Genomic DNA, 13,911 nt, shown 5'->3' with positions numbered 1-13,911 from the left:
TACTTTTCACAGAATATAAAAATCTTTCATGTTATCATTATGGCCAGCACTTTTGGGAAAAATCAACATAGTAACCTTGCCTTATTTATCTTGCCAGTTGTAAACATTTTCCATGCCCCTGTGAAAATCAAACACTTCTCCACTTATCTGAAAATGCAAATTTCATTCACACTGTATCTGCTGAGACCTTACCCTAGTTTACTCTTCTCCATTTCAAATGCCTGTTTTACACCTGACTTCTTTGATAATTTAAACCTTGCAGTCTAATCGTCTCTAGTTTAGTTAAATTAGCCACACCCACACAAACATAAGCCTGCTTTAAAGTATCCCACAGTAACATTAGGAAAATATGATAGTTCCTTGACAATAGAATATCCTCCCACCCCCTGTAATGTGATCACCCCCTTTTTGCTTCTCAACTCTAACCAAATGGATTCAGTCTTTGCCCCCTCAAGGGCATCCTCTCTTTCCAACACTACAATGTATTTGATCAGTACTGCTGCTCCACCGCCCTTTTTCCCTTCCCCATTTTTCTGAACACTTTTTGTATTCCTGAATATTAAGTGCCTCGTCCTCACCATTTATAAGTCAAATTTCCATTATTGCCACTGCATCATATTCCCACACAGCTATTTGTGCATGTAGCTCACCAACTTTATACACCATACTTTGTGCTTTTACATACATGCATTTTAAATCTGTCACTATATCCCACATGGTGGTCCTTGGTCTGCTCCTATCTAATATGGTACTACTTCCTTCTCCAGTACTATCCAACACTCTCACTCCTTTATCCACCTAATTCCTCTTTCTACTTCTATATGCTGGTGCCCGTCATCTTGCCGATTTAGTTTAAACACTTCCCAACCACACTAGTGAACTTCCCCACTAGGACAATGGTCCCAGTCCTGTTGAGATGCAACCCGTCCCTTTTGAAAAGGTGCCTCCTGTCCCAGAACTGCCATAGTTTAGAGAGAATACTCACCATCCAGTCACTTACCTGCTTTCTTGTGACCTCATACTTTGATTTTTTTTCAAATACGCTCACTCCGTCTCCTGCACTGTTCTCTCTCAGGCTATCTCTCTGTCTCCCATGGACTTCTCACTGTGGGTCTGTGACACTATTCTCTCTTGGACTCGCTAGCAGTTAGGAATCACTATCTTCAGCACTGGTATCAAGTTAAAAAGGGCAGGAGCAACTCATGTAGTCCCTGCGTCCCTATACCAAGAACTGATTGACAAGTATAACTGAATTCTAAACCTTCATAATGGTTTCTTAAAGAATGTATATATGAATTATAAAACCACACTCCCATTTGTTCCATTTATTTAAAACTCAGGAGATTAGCGATACTGCCTTACTTTGGTCTAAAGGAGTAATTCTGAAGAATTTATGACACAAGCTTGAAAAGTGGAGTAAATTGGATGGAGTCACCAAGTGCAGTGTCAAATATTTCAAGGTGCACCTGGATTAGAGATGCAAAGGCACAGAAGAATTTCCACAATAATTTGAAGAGCTAATTTCCTATTTCATGTTTAAAGATAAATTTTTTTAAATCCAAAAATTAATTTCACCATATTGCCCTGTAAACACTCCACTGTCTCTCAGCATTAAAGCACTATTGATCCAAATAACTTTTCCCAATCTAGGCTACCATGTTGCAGTTGCAGAAGTTCTCATTGGTGGAGAAAAAAAGAAATAAACGCTACATTGGTTTCTGCCTGCTGGCTTGCTGACCTGCCACTGCACCCATCGATACCCAGCGATCCGCCACTGCACCCAGCACTGTGGCACTAAATCACACAAGTGTAGAAGGTGCTAGGTTCAGTTCACAGTCTGTGCTGAGCAGCTGATGTCAGCTGGAGCAACAGAATCGGACAGAGTCAGCATGGATTTATGAAAGGGAAATCATGCTTGATAAATCTACTAGAATTTTTTGAGGATGTCACTAGTAGAGTTGATGAGGGGGAGCCAGTGGATGTGGTTTATTTGGATTTTCAGAAGGCTTTCGACAAAGTCCCACATAAGAGATTGGCATTTAAAATTAAAGCGCGTAGGATTGGGGGTAGTGTATTGAGATGGATAGAAAACTGGTTGGCAGACAGGAAACAAAGAGTAGGAATAAACGGGTCTTTTTCCGAATGGCAGGCAGTGACTAGTGGGGTACCGCAGGGATTGGTGCTGGGACCCCAGTTATTCCAATATATATATTAATGATTTAGATGAGGGAATTAAATGTAATATCTCCAAATTTGCAGATGAGACAAAGCTGGGTGGGAGGGTGAGCTGTGAGGAGGATGCAGAAATGCTTCAGTATGATTTGGACAAGCTGAGTGAGTGGGTAAATGCATGGCAGATGCAGTATAATGTGGATAAATGTGAGGTTATCCATTTTGGTAGCAAAAACAGAAAGGCAGATTATTATCTGAATGGCTATATATTGAGAGAGGGGAATGTGCAACGAGACCTGGGTGTACTTGTACACCAGTCGCTGAAGGTAAGCATGCAGGTGCAGCAGGCGATAAAGAAGGCAAATGATATGTTGGCCTTCATAGCCAGAGGATTCGAGTACAGGAACAGGGATGTCTTGCTGCAATTGTACAGGGCCTTGGTGAGACCACACCTGGAATATTGTGTGCAGTTTTGATCTCCTTATCTGAGGAAGGATGTACTTGCTATAGAGGGAGTGCAGCCGACTGATTCCTGGGATGGCGGGACTGACATTTGAGGAGAGATTGAGTCGATTAGGATTATATTCGCTGGAGTTCAGAAGAATGAAGGGGGATCTCATAGAAACTTATAAAATTCTAACAGGACTAGACAGGGTAGATGCAGGAAGGATGTTCCCGGTGGTGGGGGAGTCCAGAACCAGGGGTCACAGTCTGAGGATATGGGGTAGACCATTTAGGACTGAGATGAGGAGAAATTTCTTCACCCAGAGAGTGGTGAGCCTGTGGAATTCGTTACCACAGAAAGTAGTTGAGACCAAAACATTGTATGTTTTCAAGAAGGAGTTAGATATAGCACTTGGGGGCGAAAGGGATCAAAGGATATGGGGAGAAAGCGGGAACAGGCTATTGAGTTGGATGATCAGCCATGATCATAATGAATGGCGGAGCAGGCTCAAAGGGCTGAATGGCCTACTCCTGCTCCTAGTTTCTATGTTAACAGAGGCCTCAGCATCCTTGGACTTAGCAGGGAAGATCAGCTAATGACCCTTGCTGGAAGTATGTGGATTGTTGGTGAGGACAGGATCGGGCTCGGATGTGAATACCCACCACCTGTGGTGGAATAACTTTTCAGCACCATCTGGGTGATTTCATGAAGAATGGGCAAAGTGCCAGAGTATTGAGTGCCCATGGAATCATATGCCAGAAAGATTCACCAGCACTCTGGGGGAAAAGGAGGAGGACTGAATGAATTTCTAGTATCAAAGTAAATCGTCCTCTTGATTTTATATATGAAACTACTATGGTAGTTTAGAAATGTTCACCTTTGCAGATCTTCTGTTCCACATGAACAAAGCTTTTATGTTTTGTTTGTTTTAAGGTGCTCATGTGATGCTTTTATTTCAGTTCCATGGTCATTCGTGATCTGACCTTGCGTAGTGCAGCCAGTTTCGGTTCATTTCATCTTATCCGACTGCTTTATGACGAATACATGTTTTATCTGGTGGAACATCGTGTAGCCCTAGCGACAGGCGAAACTCCTATAGCGGTGATGGGAGAGGTATGTAAGCGATCAGTAGTGTGGTATTTACTCAATATAAGGCTGGAGGGTTGGTTTTCTGAAGGATGGAAAACTGTACAGGGCTACAGGGAAAAGGCAGAGAATGGCACAAGGTGAATTGCTCCTTCAGAGAGCCAGCACAGACATGATGGGCCAAATGGCACCATGTGTGCTGTAACCATTCTAGGCACACATTTTTTCAGTTTATTTGGGGAATATTCATGAAAAAATATTTAATTTGTATTTACATAATGTTTAAAAATGTCCTAAAGTGCTTCCTAAAACCATGAAGGAAATTCATACCAAGTCAAAGAAAGAAAAACTAGGAAAGGCTATGGCATTGAAATCAAGTTTGGAGGTGATGAAGATGGACTGAGGCAGAGGACAATGCAGGAGTTGTTAATGACCAGGAAGGCACATCAAGCTCATGGCAAGGATAATGGGCGTTCGTGCTGAGGGAATGTGATTGGATAATGAACAAACAATCTGACAGCATAGAGACAGTGAAGGTGGGGGGAGGATGGGGCTGGGATGTGGTGGGGAGGTAGAACTGCATGTGGAAACTGACCCCCACATCTGCGATCACATTGTCAAGGGGCTGTATGTAAATAAAGACAAGGAGTGGACCAAGGATAGAACTTGGGGGAAGAGAAGCCAATCTAAGTGACGATCTAAAAACAAAGGCAGGGTTTTTTTTTTAAATCAGTTTTCTGAGAGAGATTTTTGGGGAAAGGGAAATAAATATCTGCGGAAATTTGCAAGACACCCTGCACTCCAGATCCCACTACGTCGTGGGATATCCTGCCCATGTGCCCAAAGATCTGTGCTTCAGGAATTGACCTGTTCAGTCACATGAAGACACATGACAGACCCTAAGCAGACATCATCTTCGAACCACAGGACAGCAACATGACTTTTAAAGTGCCATTTTTGTTTTAGAACTATTGGTCAGTTTAAGTTGAATAGCAAAAATATGAAGCATTCTCCAAGTTACATGAATCTGGACCAGACTGCCAATGAGTTCTAATGCTATTTGTTCTGTTTCTCCTAGTTTGGTGATCTCAGTTCTATATCTCCTCTACAAATGGAGAAAGGTAAGAATTTTCTGATTGGTTGCTGCCTGTGATATCTCTGAACTTCAGGTGTGGAGATTCCCAGTGCTACACATCTAATTTCATGATAGAAACATAGAAAATAGGAGCCGAAGTAGGTCATTCGGCCCTTTGAGCCTGCTCCGCCTTTCAATATGATCATGGCTGATCATCTATCTCAATGCCATACCCTTGCTCTCTCCCCATACCCCTTGATGCTTTTAGAGTCTAGAAATCTATCTCTTTCCTTCTTAAATATATTCAGTGACTTGGCCTCCACAGCCCTCTGTGGTAGAGAATTCCACAGGCTCACCACCCTCTGAATGAAGAAGTTTCTCCTCATCTCGGTCCTAAATGGCCTACCCCGTATCCTGAGACTATGACCCCTGTTCTAGACGCCCCAGCCGGAGGAAACATCATCCCTGCATCCGGTTTGTCCATCCCTGTCAGGATTGTATAAGTTTCAATGAAATTCCCCACTCATTCTTCTAAACTCCAGTGAATACAGGCCTAGTCAACCCAATCTCTCATATGACAATCCTGCCTTCCCAGGAAACAGTCTGATGAACCTCCGCTACACTCCGTCTATGGCAAGTATATATTTTCTTAGGTAATGAGACCAAAACTGCTCACTGTTCCAGATGTGGTCTCACCAAGGCCCTGTACAGCTGCAGCAAGACATCCTTGCTCCTGTACTCAAGTCCTTTCGCAATGAAAGCCAAGATACCATTTGCCGCCTTAACTGCTTGCTGCACCTGCATGCTTGTTTTTAGTGATTGGTGTACAAGGACACCCAAGTCCCTTTGTGCATCAACATTTCCAAATTTATCACCATTTAAATAATACTCTGCCATTTTGGTTTTGCTACTGAAGTGGATAACTTCACACTTATCCATGTTATACTGCATCTGCCTTGTATTTGCCCACTCACTCATCTTGTCTCAATTGCTTTGAAGCCTCTTAACATCCTCCTCACCACTCACGTTCCCACCTAGTTTTGTGTTGTCAGTAGACCTGTGGCAATTTGTTTAATTTGAGCTTCTGAATGAAAGACAAGCATTTAATGTTTATTCAAAAATGACTTATGTTTTTTCCAAAATATATCAATTATTCTTGGATAATGGATGAAGGTTCAATTTAATAGTTTAGCTAAAGTAATCTTACTGTGTAAACACACAAAGGAATCAGGGTAGGAATAGGATGAAAGAGAGTTTATTAACTTTAATTTCTCAATTGGCCATATCCGTCATCAGGGATGGAAGTTATATTCCAAAGTCTAATTTGTGGCATTTTGTGACTCTGCTTTAAATGAATTTTTGAACAGATGATGGGAGTGGGATGGAAAGTGAGGTGGATACCGATTCGAGAGGCGTGAGTGAGCCTCCTGTCAAACGGGAGCGTGTGGACCTCAACCATTCCCTTCAGGAGCTGGACGTGTCCACTCACCAGGAACTGATGAATTCAATATAATCTAATTGGACTGAAACAATCGAAACCTCCAGTGAAACACTGTCCAGGACTCTGGGTCAGGAAGAATAACCCAACCTCCAGACTTTGGCTGAGGCCTGCTTAAGACCACAAAAACTAAATGTACAAGGTGCCCAAATTAGTCCTGTGTATCACATCTCCAACCCTCAATGGCTGGATGCAGTGATAGTTGATGTGGCTGACAAGTATCAGGGCAGTGATGATCCAGCAGGAAGAACAATATCAGCCAGACGAGTCCTTGTCCACTGGAATTAAATAGCTGGAGCTGCTTGGTGTGCAGAGTCCAAGAAAAATATTTTGCTGTGACCATTTTAACACTGAGTCAAAAATGGTTTATGTTTTTAACCCTATTTCAAAATTTCTGCTTTATTCATTATTGCAGAACCATTGGTGGAAATGCATCCCTGGTGGGAAACGCTCTTCATAGTCAAAAGAAGGTGGGAGTTTAACTGACCACTAATTTGATTATGGCAGGAAACTCAGTGTTCTATTTTTGTAAATACAAGGAAAGGTTTACTTTTGTAATTGTTTATGTATCTTCCCCGCTCCACTGCAATCCAGAGGTTGACAATACCACTCCAGTCTTTCTTAAGATGTGTTTGCACGATTCAATTTCTTTTGTTAAAAATTTTAATCTGCACGTGCAAGGAAGTGCACCTGGCCTGTGGAACTGCACATCTGGCTGGCCCACTGAGAACCAGGCTCTGCTCCGGGCGCAGCACACCGTCGGGAGAACTCCTTGGCTGCCCATGAGTTGACTGGGTTTGAGGTAGAAGATTAGCAGGCCGAGTGTGAAATCTTGCCTTTCTAACAGTTCACTTCCTTCAGCTGGGAGACTGACTAAATGGAATCATGGACTTATCTGCAGTCTCAGCTACCTCTGGTTAGCAATGAGCATTGAGTCTGAGCTGGATTAACCTATCAGTTTTGCTCAACCCCCTCCAACATTAGACACTTCAGTTCTATGTGACTTACCGTATAAGCCAGCTCTGGCATACATTTCTGTTACTGCGGGAAAATTGCCTTATTTTACCCATTTTCTGGTTAACATGAGTCTAGCTACTCAATACTTTAGCTAGCAATGAATTAATTGCATGCCTTTATTGGGGTATGATTCCATTTTGTGCATCAGGGATACCAGTACATGCATTACACTGTGCCTTAGGGAAAATACTGGGATATTCAATGAATTATGTGCCTGCACTGGTCTGAGACCCAGAGACTGTGAACTAACTTTTAAAGCCTGACATTTTTACTTATTTTTGCTACTGATGGTTCAGTAACATCAAACATATTGCTTACAATTACAATCGCTAAATATACAAAGTAACTGAAGAAAATACCTTGATACTTTGTCTACTTATCCCTCCAGTTGTGTGTCATATATTGCAGTTTTAAAACATATTTGATACAGTCCATTGTTAACGGAAGGAAAATTGCAGTTGAGGCCAGAGCGCAGATTCTGGTGTTGACAGCCGTATTTGCTCTTGAACAGGGCATTTTGTTTTGATTTTTGATCATTAACAAGTCTGACTCAGATTGAGACCAGATATGGTACTGTCATTGGGACTCAGGAAGGTATCAGACCTTTTGTGTAGATTTTGTTCAGGTTTTGTGCCAAGTACACAGATCCTCATCCAGTCATCATTTTTTGATTATGATTGGATCAATTCTACAAAACTTAACCATCTTACTGGGGCAGTAGCTCTGATTTACATACAACACTGCCTTAGAATGGGTGAACAAACAAGTTTTTCAATCTGGTAATAAGGTCTTTTTTTTCCCTCCTGTCTCCATTTCCCAGGCAAAATTCTTTTTGTGTGAAGGTAAATTCAGAGATTCCCACTCCTCCAGTGGGGAGCTGTTTATGAATTGATGCAGTTGGAAAAGTTAGCATCCATGGTTGGAAATGTGTGGCCCACACACGTAAACCCTGAGAGTACAGGATGCTGAATGAAACTTATTGACACAAGTGCACTTTTAGTTTACTACAGTTGTTAAACATTGAGCTTCCCACCCATGAGTTTTCGTGAAGCAACCAACCAGTGTTAAAGGCTTTCTTGGGCCTTTCTCTGCTGTCCAAGGGCATGGCAGACATTTAGCAAGGGAGGTGTTGGTGCATCACGGGTTAGTGTCTTAATGTTGTAATCATGACATCACATGGAAAAACTGGCAAGTTTTAATGCTTTGAAATGACCAAGTTTGTGTAAAGATCCAATCTTGTCACTTGATCTTGAAGAATATGTCTGTCTGCAGACTGCTGTATGTTGGTTCACATTCAGTCAATGTTTCAGCTGCTGTCTCTCACCAATTAGCAGTGTTGCCACTTGCACCTGGGAATTTAAACCTGAATCATGGAGCTCAGTCTCGCCATATGAAACTTCTCAAAACTCTGATCTACTATTCATGTATTCTTCTGAACTTAGTCATGGGGTGAAATTTTACGGCCCCTCCCGCCGGCAGGATTTTCCAGCCCCGCCATAGCCAATGGACTTTTGAAGAGCTCACTGCATTTTCCAGCCCCGGCCCCGCCCCTGCTGCGATGAGGCCGTAAAATTCCACCCATGAGGTTTTAACAAATGTGCTGAAAAGCCATTAGAGGTTGTAAACTGATGGTGATTCCATTTTGTGAAGCTCATCTGCATGACTGGCTGATTGTGTTAAATATAATTGATAAAATCTTTTTTTTCTAAATCCATTAAATCAGACAACACAACACATCCAGACCTCAAAGGTTTTGCACCAACTCTAAGGTGGAGGTGAATTAAATTAATATATTTGAGGTGAATAGTTATCAGAATGGTCTATTCCGTTTATAGAGGGGAGAGGTTTAAATTGTGCATTGTAGTGGCTTAACTAGAATCTGCTGGTCTAAGTGGATTTCACATGAACACCTAGCCCAGAAGTTTTGTTTTAAACCAAAATTTCTCTTTAAATGTTTAATGTTTCTAATCAATTCTCTACTGCTGAAGCTGAGAAAAGATAAATTCAGTGTCGTTTTCCAGGGAATAATTTTGTGTCATCAACTTTGCTTCGGTTTTTAAAAAAAACTGTTTGAAAAATATACTGATGTAAATTTTTTAGATGTATTCTCTTATTTTGTAATACCCAAGTGCTCCCAAAGTAGTTTTTTTTACCTACCTTTGCTGATGAAAAGGATTTCTGTGTTGTAAACTTCTACTTTGTGTAGTGCACAATTTTGCAATAGAGCAAAAATTACCCAAACCAGTTGGCAAAGGGGTTGCATTGCAAAGGTTAAGAGTGGAGGCTCATGATCAACGTGCAAATAATGATAAATGCGCAATATCTTTTAAAATTAAAATCTCAATTCATGTGGTATGTTTTTTGGTTCAGTGCATTAGGCATTACTGGCTGTTCCGATTGTATGGAAACTTAGGAACAGGAGTAGATCGTTCAGCCCCTCCAGCATGTTCTGCCATTAAATTAGATAATTGCTGACTGTGGGCGGAATTATCTGCTCCCATTTGCGGGAGATCTCAATAATTGTTTTACGTTGTCGTAAAACCAGATTGCAATCATCCGCTCCACCCATCAATGCGTTTCCCACCACAGCACGTCTGGAACCTAATTTCAATACTTTAGCATCTCATAAGCCCTGCTCGCTGACGCCAAAGTGTTTCACAACAGCACATAAGCGATGTGCACCTGGCGATCTGCACTTCGTTCGAGACTTTGAGGTTTGTTTGCTTACCTTGCTTCGGGCTGCACTCGTGGTCATCAGTGCCAGGCTTCACAGGCAGCACCATGTCACTTTTGGGGGGCACTCACGGGCAGGTTTCTACCTACCAGACCAGCCATAAGGCAGAGGTGGCTTTTCAATGGCTGCAGGGTTAGGGCTTGTTTGGGGAATGGGGAGTAGTGTCCTCAAGCGAGGGAAGAGGCTACAGGGTGAGGGCTGTACTGGGGAAGGTAGGTATGCTGGGGTACATGTTGATCTGTGCAAGTGGCCTCGATGGTGAGTGCTGAGGAGGAAGTCTCCAGAGGAGATGAGGCCAGATGGAGATGTGAGGGTGTGTGAGAGAGAGTGAGGGCAGAGTCAATACACAGGACACACACACAGGGGCCGAGTCAATACACAGGACACATACACAGGAAGAGCCAATACACAGGACACACACAGGATCAAAGCTAATACACAGGACACATACACACACGGGAGGAGCAAATATACAGGACACACGGGGTCAAAACCAATATACAGGGCTGGCAGCATAGATGAGGATCATTCATCCTCTTTTGTGCAGCGTTGACACTGACCAGCACTGCCACCGTCTCCCAAGTCGGAGTGGTGAGATTGCTGGACCTCCTGTGGCCAGAGTGGGGGTGGAGGACATCACACCAAGCCTCCAAAAGGCATTCCAATGACGGGTCACTGAACTCTTCTTGGCTTTCAGGGCCATATCTTCACTGGAGTAGTCCTGGGCTGCAAACATTGAGAATTGTGTGCATGGCTGCAGTTTAAATATGGCATCCAGAGTGAGGTAACGGTGTGGCGGGTGATTCAGAGGCTGCCTGCCAGTGAGATGGTGTGTTTCCTGTGGCTGCATAATTAATGAGACAGGAAGAGGACGATACTGTGTGAAAAGCTGCCATTGCGGCCAGTGGGTAAAACGTCGTTTTTCATGCACTTAGTGCAATTCTGGGGCAATTCCACCTTGTGTCTTGACCCCATTTACCCACCTTTGTTCTTTATAGATTGCCTAACAAAAATCTACCTATTTGTTGATGCTTTGAGTGCTGTGCAGTAAGTAACATCCCAGGTTACACTGGCCCACACACTGGTCACTTCTGCATCAACATAAATGTACCTACAGTAACCTGTGTTGTCCATGTTCCTGCACATGTGCAGTGATGCTCTGAGTTTCAGTGCCACCTTGTGGGCCTTGCCCCTGCTTTATGTGATGACCTACACACTGGGGCTCCACTGCTCCTGGTAGGTTGTGTATGGTTTCAGTGTAACATGGTGACACACTTGGACTTGGGGCTTCTATTGCCTTCACCTGTTAAACCTAGTGCAGCTTACTGACATCCCAGCCTGCTCTGGGTATTGCAGCTAATATTGCAGCATATCTCAGTAACTTTCTACAGTCAGACCACTGGGCAGAAGTTGATTTAAAGGTTATACTGTGGCAGGATTCCTGGCAGATAACTGAAGGGGTGTAACTTAACTGCGAGATTCAAACCAAGGCTGCTCGTGAAGCTCGACTGTTATAGAGTTTCACTCACTGTGTTCAATGATTTGCTCTGCCCAAAGATGACACACAAATGTGTTATCCTCATCCACTGTGAGAAACTGAGCTGCTGTGCCAACTGCACATAGTCTGCAGCCTGTTCATGGTGATTTTAAGCCAGAGAGCCAGAAAGTATGGTCTGCATCTTATTGAGTGGTCTGGACTTGTTCTCCCTCCATTTGTAAATTTAATGGTGCAATAGAGACCAGTATTTCTCTAATTGTTTAGTGATGCAAATACATCCAGTGTTACCCCCATGACACAACAGAAAAGCTGGCTGAGGTGGTGAGTGACTTGGGGTCACAGCAGCAAATCCATAGGTTGTTCCCTCTACTTCAGTGTCCACAAATCACACCTAGGGCTAATGCAGCCTTTAACATGATGCAGAACTTTGGATGAAAGACTGAATGATCTTTCATGGTAATATTGAGTGGCGCACCATTTTGTAGGATTAACCAGACAGCTCTTCCTTTTTAATTCATTCCACTCATATTTACTGCAGTGCTCTCTGTGTGGAATTTTTTTTAGACATTAAGCAACTGAAATGTGACTAAGTAAATTTCAAACATTTAAATAAAGGAATGCAGCAGTGAACAGTCCTGGGACACCACAGCTTGCTACAACACACAGTAAGGTCTCAGGACCATGCATAGACCCATAGCTGCCCAGGAAAGAGCGTTCTCACTGGATCTGCTTCATATAAATTTATTTATAACAATTGAATTGAATAATTTAAATATTAAAACATGCACATTGCTCACCTGGACATAGCATCAGGGTAAATCTTTACTCCCTGTAGCAGGGTAAATCTTTACTCCCTGTAGCAATATGCCTTTTTGTTATAAACTAAAAGTAAATATGAATATTGTTGTATTTACGCTGCACATTGTTCCTGCCTCTGAATGAAATGATTCATTGCTGAATTATCAAAGCAAATAAACCTGTGTATTGTCAACTGGTCAATGAGGTACCTGAGTTAGTTTTAATTCCTGTGTTCTGCATTGTCTCATTGGGATTGGGATTGTTTTGAGATGTATAGATTCTCCTGTTTGCATATTCTTTGTATTTTAATTTGTAAAACTAGAAATTGATTCCATTTGTCTGTTTTTATTCTTTTCATGTAGTTTATCATACCAAGTGACCTTGGTCAGTCTAACTTACAAGATGAAACTGGTTAGGGTTATCTGTAATATGTGTATAAATTGATGTAAAAAATGAAATTCTAACATTTTGTGTATTGTGATTATTATTGTTGGTTTAAAGCTTTCTTGAGATTTGGTACAAATAGAATGGCCTAAAGAAACTTTCTGGGTTTTTTGTGTGTCATCATTCATAAAATCTGCTTCAGATACTTTGCTTTCCAGTTCCCACATGGAAGTGTCTGAATAATTAACTACTTGAAAAAACAGATTAATTTAGCAGCAGCTCCAACAGTTGCACCTTCTAATATGTGGTTTGAAGGTTGCCAGGGCTGAGTAGCATCCCTTGCTCTCCCCCCCACCCCCCCACAGATATCACCATGCACAGCTTCCTGTTATGGCTGCACATCCAAGCCACATCTGCTAGATATTCAATATCCCCCAATTCTCCTGTAAGTGGATTTCACGTCCCTTATGATTGAGTTTGCTTTCACAGTTCAATATTGAATAGAAAATAGGAAAAAAATAGGGGGAGTAGGCTATTCGGCCCTTCGAGCCTGCTCCGCCATTCATTATGATCATGGCTGAACATCCAACTCAATAGCCTGCTCCCGCTTTCTCCCCATATCCTTTGATCCCTTTCGCCCCAACAGCTATATCTAACTCCTTGAAAACATACAATGTTTTGGCCACAACTACTTTCTGTGGTAGCGAATTCCACAGGCCCACCACTCTCTGGGTGAAGAAATTTCTCCTTATCTCAATCCTAAATGAGTTTGGTCTACCCCATATCCTCAGACTGTGACCCCTGGTTCTGGACTCCCCCACCACCAGGAACATCCTTCCTGCATCTATAGCTATGAAGGCTCTTATGTGAGCTAGTTTAATCTCCAATTTTACAAAAGACAGTCTGAGGTATACTTGAGACTTGGCTGATTATGAATCAACAGGCTGGTTTATTTTATAAAGAAGTGACCTCAGAGCAAAATTTTAGAACAAATCTCATCTGCAGTTTATTTTAAAATCCGAATAACATAAAAAATCTAAGCTCACCACACTGCCCCATTAATGGGCTAAATGCATTCTAATGATTCTGAACTTCAGGAGGAAGCTATCTATCATTAAACCTGGAACTTATCGTGTTGCTTTTTTGTCCTCTTGTTTCTCAGCTGGACAGGATGCCAAGGGCTTGTGTCCAAACCCTACCCCAG

General features: G+C 42.3%; 1 protein-coding gene across 7 annotated transcripts in view; it reads left to right on the top strand.

Moving 5' to 3' along the window:
* Positions 1-13,911, top strand: part of LOC144688703 (DNA-binding protein RFX2-like) — a 911,596-nt gene that overhangs the window by 119,946 nt on the left and 777,739 nt on the right. For 6 of the 7 annotated variants that reach the window (XM_078555566.1, XM_078555565.1, XM_078555562.1 and 3 more), the window contains 3 exons: positions 3,577-3,730; positions 4,782-4,824; positions 6,146-12,864. In XM_078555566.1, coding sequence (XP_078411692.1) covers positions 3,577-3,730; positions 4,782-4,824; positions 6,146-6,291 — 343 coding nt within the window. In that variant the 3' untranslated portion in view covers positions 6,292-12,864. Of the gene's footprint in view, positions 1-3,576; positions 3,731-4,781; positions 4,825-6,145; positions 12,865-13,911 lie in introns of those variants that run through there. The other variant, XR_013578459.1, reaches the window with a different exon arrangement.

This window comes from Cetorhinus maximus, chromosome 13, assembly GCF_964194155.1.
Source record: "Cetorhinus maximus chromosome 13, sCetMax3.hap1.1, whole genome shotgun sequence".
Classification (NCBI taxonomy): Eukaryota; Metazoa; Chordata; class Chondrichthyes; order Lamniformes; family Cetorhinidae; genus Cetorhinus; species Cetorhinus maximus.
This window is presented reverse-complemented; position numbering and strand designations above follow the sequence as displayed.